The sequence below is a fragment of the Eptatretus burgeri genome, chromosome 17 (assembly GCF_056783735.1).
Source record: "Eptatretus burgeri isolate ZD-2024b chromosome 17, Ebu_testis_v1, whole genome shotgun sequence".
NCBI lineage: Eukaryota > Metazoa > Chordata > Myxini > Myxiniformes > Myxinidae > Eptatretus > Eptatretus burgeri.
This window is the reverse complement of record NC_140977.1, coordinates 24,059,660-24,073,731: the sequence shown is the minus strand read 5'-3', so window position 1 is coordinate 24,073,731 and position 14,072 is coordinate 24,059,660. Positions and strand designations below refer to the sequence as shown.

Sequence of the window (14,072 nt, the reverse complement as noted above, 5' to 3'; positions counted from 1 at the left end):
TGGCAGATGGGACATTCAGTTTAACGTCCATCAGAGGGAGAGCAAACACACTGATGAATCGTCCTGCACGCAAAACACCGGAATGGCAGTTTATAGCTGGATCAGCATTCTAACCCAGGTCAGTAGTAAGTATGCATACCACAAGTAGGATAAATAAAAAAAATTTAAGTGGTGACAACTATTGTTGTCTCACAATTGAATGTGACTGTTAACTATGAAGCATGTCCTTGTTTTATGCAAATAGATTTTAAAATTTTCATAGCTGTGCATTATTGGTGCCCCAAACCTTTTGTTCAACAGTGCAACAAAATGAAATGATAATTGGACATATAAATTTAAAACTTGCCTACCTTCGCAGTTGTCTTACTCCAAGTCTGGAAGGCTTTGTGTGCCCCCAAAATGGCTGCTTCCGCCTCATGTGAACCACAATTGGCCACTGAACCCAGGGTACGGCCCCAACCAGGATCCATGACCTCAAAACGCTCCCCACCCTTAGCCTCACACCAATGTCCCGCCACATGGGCATCAGAGCTTAGCAGGGTAGCCCATGTAAATGATGAAGATCTGGAAAGCCAACGTGGGGATGGCCGTCAATGGAATGATGTTACATTTTCACCACCAAAGAAATCCATCATACCTGTTAAATCCAACCTTTTCTGATATTGAAAAACCAAAAGTATCCATTGCCAAAATCATGAGGACTGAACAGACAACTAAAAACTGGAGAAGACTTGCATAAGAAGCTAAGGATGAGATGACTTACTTTAGATGGCCCATGAAATGTCGACGGAATTTTATTTGCAGGTGAACAAACAGCGATTGTTAGCACAATACATCACATTGTACATCAGGAGAGACTTGTGGAAGAACTGCTTGGTTTATTTCCGGACATGTCAATTAAAGGTCGTCTATCAACAGGACATAGCATTAGGACAATGGTACTATTCACTGAGACAGTCATCGTCATTCATATACAGCACATCCCTGTGGGTGAGCATCACTTCTTGCAGAGGTGCGGCAGTGAAGCTGGTGCATTGCCTCCTGTAGGTTTCCGCACTAACTTGAAATTTCTCCACGTTGCCGGCGATAGCTTGCCTACTCTCCAGGAAGGACAATGTGGGATTTTTAACATCTGCCAACTAATGCTGGCAAGCGGGACGCCCAGTTTAATGGCCATCTGAGGGACGGCACAAACATTGATGCCTCAGCTTGCGTGAACACTCGGATAATAGTTTATAACGAAATAGATATTGGAACCCAGGATAGACAGCCCAGAGGCAAGCACACATATCTCTAGTCTTGGCATATCATTCCAGCCCACCAAGAGAGAGACGATGGTGTGACAATGCTTCAGAGGTTTGTTTGGGTCACTTGCGGTTTCCATGTGGAGGATGCTTCTCTTGACAAAGGTGAGAAGACAAAGAGAGAAAGAGAGAAAGAGAGAGAAAGAGAGAAAGAGAGAAAGAGAGAGATAAAAGAGAAAAGTCTGCACGGGACAGTTGTTCACTTCCATCAGTTTGGGTGGTACGACAGAGTTGTCCACCGGTATGAAGCCAGGGTAAGCAGGGACAAAAAGAGGGAGGTTGTCAACACATGCAACCCACGCTGCAGTTGCTTCCTCTGGAACAGGAAGTGAGCTAGCACCAGAGAGATGAGCTGAACAGAAGAGATGATGGCGCCAATGACGGAAAAGCTGAACAGAAAATGGCACGGAGAGAGAGAGAGGGACCCGAGCAGCTTGGCTTGCCCCCCTTTTATACGCCTGGCCCGAAAGGTAATTTCCTGGTACCATATCGACACTTCCAGTGTTCTCCACGGCTGGCGACGCGTGTTCCGCCATACATCATGACATAACCAATCGGTGTTCACACCCAGGGTCAGGCTTAGGAATTTCCCACACGCTCATCTCCAGCGCAAGGGGAAAAAAAAGAGAAATAAGGAACTGTTCATGTAACACATATCCCCGGACGCGTTACAAAGCGTGAAAATAAAATGTAAATGGGGATCCTAAGAAAACGGACACGTGATACCAGCGGTCGCTAATTTCAGTAGTACAGACATCTAATGCCCATGTAATTAAGAAATAACCAACTGATAATTACCACATCGTTCGCCCCTTTGGGCGGTTTCTGTAACATTTACTTTTATATTGATAATCACCTTCGCTATGCTTGTACTGTTGTTACCCCGTATCCTGGAACGGCCTACTTGTCCCGATTCTTTGAATGAAGAATGCTCCAGGCAGCCTACTAACACTTAGAGGTTTAAATCACTTTACTTTTATTTTAAAACACTCCAAGTGCAACAGTAAAAACCGTGCCTTTTCCAGACGACCACAGTTCCACTAGACCGGGAAGAGCTGCCCTCGCCTACACCCAGCGGAGATGACGCAACATATGAGCAGAGCATAAATATGTGTTTCACATTCAAACTTGGTTACATCACACACCACATACGCAAAGCGAAAAGGTTAATGTCTGTCCATCAGTTTATGATCGAGGAAAACTTATTTAAATTGAATGTTATATTTTGAACCCGAATTGGAACATGAATCAGAAGACATGTTTCTCATTTGACTGTACTTTGGCTTTGAATTAATCCCGATCGCACCTGTACAGAAAGGAGTGAGATAATATTTTTACTCTATCTGCCTGCTTGGCAGTCAAACAAAATGGATAATTATTCCAAACAGGAAACTTACTGTTGTTAAAAAGATATCAGAGGACGTAAACAACAGGCACATATAATGAATGTAACGTGCTAGATGGGGTGGTGTAATAGACACTGTGGAAAATGGTGGTAAAACACAGAATTTATTTATTTAATCTGTCCTAAAGGAGTCTTTAAAGCGTCTTGCAGGCTGTCGGATGACGTAATGGGTTTGCTGGATGACATAATGGGTCCCCTACCATCCCGATCGGTCCTGCACCACCAGCACCATCTGGGTAACAGGTCAAGGGAGATGCCCCATCCACGAACTGAGCCCTAGGCCAATGGCAGCTGAGCAGGGAGGGCCGAGTGGCATCCCGGTTTGTGGTGGGACCCAAATCTATAAAGGTGGGGTGCGAGCCTGGGGATGGGGGGGTGTGGGAGAAGAGATGCTCCAGAACCCAACAGGCAGAGCTGCACATGAGTTTCATAGTTCTCTGTTGGCATGAGACACGCTCTACCCCCCTCCAACCTGCAAAATGTGCTCCCTCCACCAAAGCCCCCACCACCGGCCGTGCCCGGACCTGCCCTCCCATCCTGCCAGCCCATGCTTATGTTCCTGCCAGACCATCTCCTGAGGAATGCATGAGGCCTTGAGGCTTAGGTACATAAGGTTCCCATTCATTCATGGAGTCGAGGGCAAATTCGGGTTTAGGGATTATTGTAAAGCAAAATTCCTTTTGTACCCCCGCCCCCATGTGCTGATACATTATAAAGTCACTTGGTCTCCGGGTGCATTAGAGCATCTCTGATCGCTAGTTTAATAATTACACACGTCCCTGAAAGGGCAGAATGGGTTAAGTTGATTAGCACTCAGGACGAGATCGTCGACGCACGGCGATTCATTCGGTCGCCATTACAGTAATGGGCACACGGCACCAACCAGCGTGACACATCGACTGGCTCGGTGGTTCCATTGGAGTATGGTATTGTGGCAAATAGGCCTGTGATCCGATTCAGAACAATATAACCAGTTGGCCGTCACGACCGCATTGACACAGTTCGTCGGGATTCGGAGCTGGCAAATGGACAAACCCAATGGCTGCAACTGTGCATCCTAGAACCGTAACACTGTTTTTATTACAAACGTAAGAAATTGCCACATTGATCATATTTTCATCAATTGCCGATTTTTCGTGATTTCAAGATTTGTCAATAGTAAGAATACCACTGTACCCATGCTAAACCCCACAGTGTAATGTGGCAAACCCATTAAGTCATCGTGAAGCAGTCTCATTCGTTGAATATATCTTATGTTCATTTGCTTTTATTTCAGGCATCTTTCTCATTAGATGCCAAGCAGTTACACAGTGCAAGCACACACCATCACACCATACCAATTGGTACAACCCGACACAGTAGACCAGCCAGGTGAATGAAAAGGCGCTCAAATCGTGATCATGACATTTCGTGTTAATAATTGGCATCCATGGGTAATCCGTTTTTCTTATCGTTCTGTTCGTATTCGGTCCGAAAGGTCACGTGGGATGAAATATGCCAAAATCACAAATTTATTCTTTAACTTCATCATGGGGAAAAGTTGATGGAAATACTTTCCAACATGATGGTCGGTTAAAAAAAAGGCACATTTTGAGCCTATATGTACAAAAGCATCAAAAAGGTCAATTAAAAATGGAGCGAACGTGGAGTCTCCGCAAAATGGCTTTCTCCAAGACTGAACTGAAATGAAGCATTGATGCACTGTTGATCTACAAGCATACAGTTGTCTGTTGAACAGAATCATCTCGATGTACACATAGCTCTGCGATTACATACTGTTGTGTCAGAGGCTCACGAATGTGTGCCGAAGACCTAATGTGTTCTGGGTGCGATTTGTACAGGGTGGTGCAGTGCCGACTGACACATTGCAGACCGTTCTCCTGTCCGAGGGGTGAGGTGGGAACTTTTGGGGGTGTGAGACCATTTTTTCGAAGACAATGCACTGCAACTGGTGGAGGCCACCTTCCTGATGTTATCTACCATGAATAATAAAATTTCAAGCTTTTAACATAAACCTCGTACGTTTCAATGATCACACATCCAGATGAGTCAGTTGGCTCTGCAACACCCTGTATCTACTGTCAGCCAAGTGAGGGGCGAAAAAAAACTAAGATTTAGCAACACGGAACCTGTGTAGGACTGGTTCCTTTTGAGAACAGATTTTTATGTTTCAATTTTCTATTGAGTCTATCTAACCGAGAAGGCAAAGGGGAGCTGCAAACATTTCATCGTACTTCTGAAAACAAAACAATACCCCAATATCCACTCCCCACCACCCAACCAGGCTGTGACACCTGGTACCTTTAAATCTATCTTGTAGATAATTTAAAATGTTTGTTTATTACTCTTTCATGGCCAAACCCGTAGCACCTAGAAGCCCCATATTTTTGGTGTAGGTACTTCTGAATCTGGGCGAGGTTTTAAGCTACAGCATGTTGGCCTTTAAGGTCGTTTTGAGGCCACAATAAAGAATATTGTTGCGAATTCGCGCCTGCCGGCGTGCGATCGGCCACGTAACTCGAATCGCGGAACGTCGCCCACCGGACGGACAATTCAGTCGTGACCCTCTCGGAACAACGCCGGGAGCTAGTCACGGGTGGGTCTTTCAACCTCACCACAATCGTGCCAATCGGCCACCCGGGTAGGATAGGGTTGTTCGCCAAACTCGACCTACCTAAGTACCTACGCAGATGGTTAATCGGGCGATTGTACCTCGCCGCAGGTCGACTTCGGACACGAACCGCGGTTCGTTCCGTACTGCAGAGATAACCGAGCGGAGTTGTCGTCGACCTCGACGGTTCAGATTAGTTACCGGGAACTTACACCCACTACCAATCTCTTACGCGATGCAGGATGGAGAGTCAACAAAAGGAAGGAAATGAAGCAAAGCGGGAACAATTGAACAAGCACAATTATTTCACACACGCAGACAGCACAGAAGGCACGTATTCAGTCACAGTAATAATAATAAAAGGCACGTATTCAAGCACAGAAAGAAACAGTGAAAGAGAGATACTACCGACCAAGACCGACACACGGCAACACTTACGCAGTTTTACTTAACAGACGGCGCCACCACAAGCATTTACACAAAAAGCAAAGGAAAAAGAAAGCCACCCTCATAGGCGAGGAGGCAGACAGGTCCGTAGACCAACTGTACGTGGATCCTGGAGGATCGGCCAGGTCCACGAGACCGGGGAGGTCTTAACATAAACCTCGTATGTTTCCTCGTGACTCGTGACTCGATGGCAGGCAAGCCGCAATGTTCGCGCCGCTGCGCCCCGACTCCGTGCCCTGGTGTGGTCGGCGAGTCCTCTCCGGCGTGCTCCGCGCGAGCGGTCTTGTTGGCACCACGTTTAAGGTGGGGGAGGAACGGGGGCCCCCTCGGCACTATCTCAGCGCGAATGGGGGGGGGGGGGAAATCGCGGATGCTCAGGGAGAGGGGTATGGCTGGCTGGCCTGGATCCCGCGACGAGTCGAGCGACCCCCACACCGCAACCTCGTCGCTGTCCGCAGTCTTCCCTGCAACTCCTCCGCAACTTCTCTCCAACTCTTCCCGAACTCCTCCCAGCTCAACTCACCCTCTTTCTTGTCGCCTTGCGCTCACATCTTTATAGGACTCAGGAGGAGCCGATATGCAAATATGTGGATCAAAACGCGATTGGAGGCAGGGCCACGCCACCCTCTGTTCAGCCATTGGTCGGGCACAAAGGGGCGTGAACCTCCCTTGATCCGCATAAACGGACTTCACATACACGCGCTGGAGGCGGGGCCAAGCCGCCTCGCGCTCGCCCATTGGACGGAGGGGAAGTGGGCATGAAGCATTTTGGATCCGAATTTCTCCCTCGGAAAGGCCGCCATTCGCGCTCGCGGCTCGGTGCGTTTGGCACCAATCGCCGAACGGGCCCTAGACAGCCCGACGTTCAGTGTTCACAGGTGGTGCGGTTGTTGGTTGTGAAGGAGAAAGGCGAAGGTGGTGGAGTGTTTTCTGTGGTGGTTTGATGGTTATAGTGTCGTTTGGGAATGGCGGTGAAGCGATGTTTGCGGGATGGAGTTGTGAAGGTAAAGGTAGTGGCTGTTTGCGTTATTGGCGGCTTAATGGTCAAAAATAACAATAGAGAAAGAAAAAATGGCTAACTGAAGGATCGCAGCCCGAATGGATCACGTAAATTCCCTCTATACAACGGGTGTGGGCTAACTACAGATGGACTTATCGAGATATCTCACCTGAGGACTCTTTATGGTGTAATGCGAATTTCCACAACCGTAACAATATGTTGGAATGTGGCGTCAAGCAGTGCTGCCACCAGCCCACAGGAAAAAGGTAACCACCATGAGGCCAATAACTCCATCGCTTTTAAATGCTTAACATATCCCGAAACCCTCGCCGAGAAAAGCTCACCCGGCCGGGCAGCACAGGGTACCGCTCCGCCCCACAGTAATAAAAACAAAAAACAGTGAAGCCATGCAACTTGCCTCGTTCGACAAACATGACACATATACATATATATATATATATATATATATATATATATATATATATATATATATATATACATATATACATATATACACACACACACAATCTATTAACTTGACCCTTTAAACCCTTTAGACGTTTCCATCCTTTAGACCCCAATGAGATCCCTATAAACCTGTTCGGCCCGTTAGAGTTTAAATCCGAACTACTGTTATATGGAAGGGGGTGGGGATGGGGGGTTTTTTGGGGGGGGGTGGGTCCATTGCTAGACTGTGGTAAGCGTAACATGGTGTGTGTTTTGAGTATGTTAGACTGCCATGTATCAGGGACCTATCAGAGTTTGTCGTTTAGCTATATGTGATGCTGAGGAGGCAGCGTATGCAATTAAAGATGGTAGTCATGGTAATATTGTATGTGTAAACACCTCATATTTGCAGGCGGGGCCAGGTGAGGACTTCCCGTCACAAAAAGGCACACAGAGAAAGCACTACACGCTCCAAAAGGACCGTCGCCATCTGTCTGATTGGCGTGTGCAAGCAATGGCAGTATATTGTGCTGTGGAGCCCCGGAAGAGGATAGATATTTTTTAGCTCATCTGGAACGTAGCTTCAGGGAGCTTATGGAATGGCATGTCATCCGTCCGTCAGTCAGTTCAGTCTAGTCTAAAGGGGTCTATGGGGGGTCTATGCCCCCCCACCCCCAACATATGCATTTGCTTTCTTCTGAGAAACTACACACAATTTTGATGAAACTAGACTACAACTTTAATTACCGGTGATGTCCCAAAGTTTGTTCACGACATTAAAAATAACATGAAATAAAATAAAAATCGGGCCCACAACATTGGTTCATTGCTACGTTTTGCTGATTCCGTCCCAAGTTGACTTCCACGTCTCAGTATCATTATTCTACCAGGCGAGCGCCCAGGGGTATTCCCCATATTTTTTATTACAGCTACCCTGTGGGTGGAATGGCCCGGAGGATGAGACCACACACAATGATTGGGAAACTAATGACGGGGCCCCCAGCAGAAAAAGGCGGTCAAAAAAGTGGTGTGTGGAGGAAGGGGGAGGGCAAAAGACCGGCTGTGATGAAGCTTGAAGAGAAAGAACACGGAGGGTCATGAGGGCTGATTTTGGGTGCATGTCCTGCGTGAGTGGAAGCTGGGGACAAAGAGCCGCCTCTCGTCGTCTCGCTCCTCCATCAAGAACTGGCTGCACCATCGCAAAACACTCCACACATTGCAAAGGGAAGTCCTCGCCCGCAATTCTCTCGTTTGTGAAAGTTCGATCCGTGGCGCCAAGCATCTGTTAGGGTTTATTTAATTATAATCATCATTGTACATCACACTGTGTGTCCCCACTCCCTGCCTGTGTCTTTTTGCCTCGCCTGGACAGTTCAGAATTGCTCGCCCCGTCCACCCCTTTCTCCAAATAATTATTCATCTATCTATAATTCCAGCAGTGTGTGTGTGTGTGTGTGTGTGTGTGTGTGTGTGTGTGTGTGTGTGTGTGTGTGTGTGTGTGTGTGTGTGTGTGTGTGTGTGTGTGTGTGTGTGTGTGTGTGTGTGTGTGTGTGTGTGTGTGTGTGTGTGTGACCGCTGTTTCTCGACAACCTCTGGTCCGATCTAATTGAAACTTGCCAGGTATATTGCTGGGGACCTGAGGATGTGCCTTTTCAAGGTTTGAGATTAATCGGACAAGTGCTTCCCAAGTTATGGCCATTTATTTACCAAACCAATGGCAAGACACGTTGTTGCGTGGGCGTGGCCGATGGGGAAGGGAAGCACAGCCACGTTCCCCATTACGGGTTACAACGTACGGGCTTCCGGAGAGTGATTACTTCGTGTATTATAATAATTTCTCGATTTCTTATGCGCATTTATAGATAAACACAATGGTCCAAGTTATGATCGTTTTAATATTAGACGGTGTATAAATTTCGAAAACATCAGAGTGCTGGTATGCTCCGAACCAGGAAGTAAATTTTTTTCTCTCTTTTCTCTTTTTGTTTTTCCTTGCCACGACATTGCAAAAAGGTAAAATATGTTGGCGCTAATTGAATAATTGGGTATTAAAAATAAATTGCGAATAATCGTAACTGCGAATAATATCGAACTTCCGGGTCACGCACGTACGGGCACGTGAGAGCGAAGAAACGGCCTGTGTGGTTTATTATTAGGGTATCCAGTTTATCAATTGGATACCCTATTGTTATTTTTCTTTTTCCGCCGGCATTTCGCGGACTTTTTCGCTTTAAAAAATCAATTTCTCTGGGACACAAAGTCCGATCGACAGGAAATTTTCACCATCGTATGTATCTTTTTTGATAGCACAACCACGTTATAATTATGACGTCATTGGTCATGTGGTGCGGTCGCCATCTTGAAAAAAGCGATAAACTTTGGACATCTGTATCTCGGAAACCGTGCAATGGAAAAATTTTTCGTTTGATACATTTTACTAAGCTCCCTCTGGGGAACACGCGATTTTTTCGTGACGTCATAGGTGAAGCGATATACCAGTGAAAATTCGTCAAGTATAACGCCGTATAGGAAAAATCTGAAATTTTTTGAGCGTCATCTACGCCAAAATTCATCGTCAAAAATGTCTTCTTTGACGTCATCGATGACGTAATTCGGCCGCCATCTTGTTTTTTGAAAAAAAATCTTCTCCAGAAGGGCTGGACAGATTGAGGCGAAACTTTACAGGTACATTCCCCAAGAGGTCCTTTCTCAAGTTTGTTAATTTCTTGTTGATAGGTCACATGGTTTGGTGGCCATCTTGAAAAAACCCTAAAACCCTCAAACAACTTCTCCAGAAGCGCTGGTCCAATGAAGGCGAGATTTCAGAACTATATTCGTGACATGTATGCGATGTAAGTTTGTTAATTTCGAATTGATAGGTCACATGGTTTGGTGGCCATCTTGAAAAAACCCTAAAACCCTCAAACATCTTCTCCAGAAGCGCTGGTCCAATGAAGGCGAGATTTCAGAACTATATTCGTGACATGTATGCGATGTAAGTTTGTTAATTTCGAATTGATAGGTCACATGGTTTGGTGGCCATCTTGAAAAAACCCTAAAACCCTCAAACATCTTCTCCAGAAGCGCTGGTCCAATGAAGGCGAGATTTCAGAACTATATTCGTGACATGTATGCGATGTAAGTTTGTTAATTTCGAATTGATAGGTCACATGGTTTGGCCGCCATGTTGGATTTAAGAAAAATATTAAATGATGTTTTCTCTGGAACTGCTTAACTTAACGAATCGAAAATTTGCAACTATCATCTAACCATCGTGTATGCACGCGTGGTAAAAAAATATGACGTCAGACGTCACATGGTTTGGCGGCCATCTTGGATAGAAAAAAACGCACGTTTACCGATTAACACGAAACTTCACAAGGATGTTCCAATACCCAGTTGGAAGCAGAATCTAAATTTGTGATGTCACAGGTCCCATGGTTCGTCAGCCATCTTGGATTGAAAAATAACTTTAAACGTCTTTTTCTCTGAAACAGCTGAACAGATCCAGGCAAAGCTCCACCACTATGACCGCCTCTCCATGACGAATAAAAAGTTCTCACCCCCTTTTGAGGTACGACACAAGGTTTGGCAGCCATAGTGGATTGAAGGAAAAATATTAATTAATGTTTACTCTGGAACTACTGTATCAATAAATGTGAATAATCAGCGATGTGATGCAACAGTCATGTGGAATGAAGGTTTGAAATTTCAACGGGATCGGGCCCAGGGTTTGGCAGCCATGTTGGTTTTAAGAAAAATATTAAATAATGTTTTCTCTTGAACTGCTTAATCTATCGAAGCGAAAATTTGCATTTATTATCTACCATCGTGTATGCACACGTGATAAAAATTATGACGTCAAAAGTCACATGGTTTGGCTGCCATCTTGGATTCAAGGATAAATATTAATTAATGTTTACTCTGGAACCGCTGCTTCTATATGTGCAAAACTTCATATTTGTAATTTAGCAGACATGTGAAACAAAAGTTTAAAATTTCAACCCGATCGGGCACGCGGTTTGGCAGCCAGAATTATTTAATTATTTGAATCTGGTCGCCAGTAATAACAAAATTGAACGCTTTGTGCTGCCTGGTTCGTAGCTCGTAGGTCCCATGCCGTATCGAAGCAGGGCTGTATTTGTATCACTCTTAAATAATGTTTTCTCTGGAATCACTTACCCGATCAAAGCGAAACTTTGCGACTGTCATCTGCAGAAAGTCCCATGTTGTATCAAAGGCGGACAGACTGGGTACCTGGTCATCACTGCCAGCAGTTATAAAGTGGCAGTTCTAGTTATTATTATTTTTTTACAGGCATGTACTAGTCTATCTATAATTCCAGCAGTGTGTGTGTGTGTGTGTGTGTGTGTGTGTGTGTGTGTGTGTGTGTGTGTGTGTGTGTGTGTGTGTGTGTGTGTGTGTGTGTGTGTGTGTGTGTGTGTGTGTGTGTGTGTGTGTGAACACTGTTTGTCGACAACCACTGGTCCGATCTAATTGAAACTTGCCAGGTATATTGCTGGGGCCCTCAGTATGTGACTTTACAAGGTTTGACATTAATCGGACAAGTGTTTCCCAAGTTATGGCCATTTATTTACCAAACCAATGACAGGACACGTTTCTGCGTAGGTGTGGCCGATGGGGAAGAGAGCCTTAGTTACCAATGACAAGACACATTGCTTGGTGTTTTGCACCCACAGTATCTATCTTCTTATCTTTAATTCCAGCAATCTCTGCTTGTTTGCCTTTTCAAGGTTTGAAATTAATCGGACAAGTGGTTCCCAAGTTATAACCAAGTTAGAGCACGTTCCCCATTACGGGTTACAATGTACGGACTTCCGGATAGTGATGACTTACTGTATTCTAATAATTTCTCGATTTCTTCTCAGTTCTGCACATGTTCCGGATCCAACGTGTGTTATATGGAGGACGATGAAACACAAACCAAGGTGGTGTGTTCAATTGACAATGTTCCTAACAATGAATCATTTGACCTCTGCGCCCTTGAAACGGCCGAGTTGAAAACCCACGACGACCACATCCACCCGGACCGTTTTCTCCACACCGTAAGCAATTGACCGAGTGAGCGTGGACGCCACGAATAAAATAAATAAAATGCCATCGCAAGTCGAGAACCAGGTGTGTTATGGCGGGCCCGGGAACTGGACACGGACAAACAAAACCCGAACGAACGTCCACAGTGTTCGTACCGTGATCGCACTGACGTCATCGGTACCAGAAGACGTGCGAGCAGCGAGTCTCGAGTCAACAGTCCGATCTGAGGTAACAGGAGACCGCGAACCTGAGGGAGCAACAGACGAGCCATGGCCCATTGACCCTGAGATGGAAGAAGAAGACCGACACTCCGCGACAGGATGGCGCTCGGTATTTATTTATTTAATTTATTTTATTTTTAATGTTGTTGTTGTTGTTATTGTTATTGTTATTGTTATTGTAGTTTTTGTTATTTTATTTAAATGTAGATATATTATTTCCCCATATGTTTAGTACAATGTAATGGTGATGCATATATAGTGAGGTGAGGGCAAGAATTCGTTACTTGTTCAGGATGCCGGCGACAGCTCGCCCACTCATCCACCTAAGTGTCGATAGCTCGAAAGACACCGTGCGATCTTTAACATGCACTAACTGATGCGGGTAGATGGGACGCCCAGCTTAATGTCCATCCGAGGATGAGCCACCCTGTCTGTAAAGCTCCGGGATGACAGGTTTTATATATACTAGTACGTGGCCGTACGTGCAAACCCCAAAAAACCAAAAAAACTTTCAAACCGCGAGCCAGAAACAAACACACAGGCCGTTCCCAGGCCCGTCGCTAGGAGGGGGGGCATTTGGGTGCAATGCCCCCCATGGCGTATCTGGTGCCCCCCCCCCCACTTGTACGCCACCCATTTATGCCCTGTTGCACCCTGTGAACAACTTAGTGTTTAAGGACGAGCGCCCACTGTGAACTCCTTGCTGTTTAAGAGTTCACCTGTGTGAACTAAAACCCTGATTCCAGATGTTCAACGTGGTGAATAATGAGGCCTTCTTGGATAAACTGTTCTTTAATGAAATCCTTCTTTGAATAATAGTCAAGAGATAAGTGTGCGCTTCCCAGCGCATCTCCAAAAGTAATTGGCGAGACAATACAGTCCAAGACCACAAGATAAAAGATAATAACACAAGCACCAACACCAGCAGCCAAGACCTCGTGTCGAATGTCGATGTTGTGGGTGGTTGTATGTATATGTATATATGTATATATGTATATATATATATATATATATATATATATATATATATATATATATATATATATATATATATATATATATATATATATATTTATATATCGTGGATCATTTAGTTTTAAGGAATAGCCAATCAGCGTCTTCGATATGGAGACCCTATTGAGCAGGTAACCTGATTGGTTGGAAGTTAGTTATAAATGTAAAATAGTCATAATATGATTAAGGAAAAGACATAAATTTACATTATTAAAGATGAAGTGCACGTGCACCACGTGACCTTCACAACCCGTCAACCCTCCATCTTACAAAAGTAATTTTATAATAAAAATTTAAAAATATGTGTGTTTGCAATCGTGCTTACATTTGAAATTCTGCAGATAAAACCTGTTTTTGATGGATAGATCATTTAATAAATAAAACCGTCAACCGTCAAATCTCGCGAGTCGCGAGATTAGTGACGCGAGTCACGAGGGGCGAGTCGCGAGATAAGTGACGCGAGGGGCGAGTCGCGAGATTAATGACGCGAGTCACGAGGGGCGAGTCGCGAGATTAGTGACGCGAGTCGCGAGATAAGCGACGCGAGTCACGAGGGACGAGTCGCGAG

The 14,072-nt window shown here is 45.1% G+C and overlaps 1 protein-coding gene across 3 annotated transcripts in view; it reads right to left on the bottom strand.

Annotated features, from left to right (window-relative positions):
- ALDH5A1 (aldehyde dehydrogenase 5 family member A1) overlaps positions 1-12,602 on the bottom strand; it is a 52,862-nt gene extending 40,260 nt beyond the window's left edge. For 2 of the 3 annotated variants that reach the window (XM_085861452.1, XM_085861453.1), the window contains exons 1-2: positions 12,425-12,602; positions 351-564 (exon numbers count right to left, since the gene is read on the bottom strand). In XM_085861452.1, the coding sequence (XP_085717578.1) occupies positions 351-564; positions 12,425-12,540 (330 nt within the window). In that variant the 5' untranslated portion in view covers positions 12,541-12,602. Of the gene's footprint in view, positions 64-350; positions 565-12,424 lie in introns of those variants that run through there. The other variant, XM_085861454.1, reaches the window with a different exon arrangement.
- Between the last annotated feature and the right edge of the window lie 1,470 nt (positions 12,603-14,072).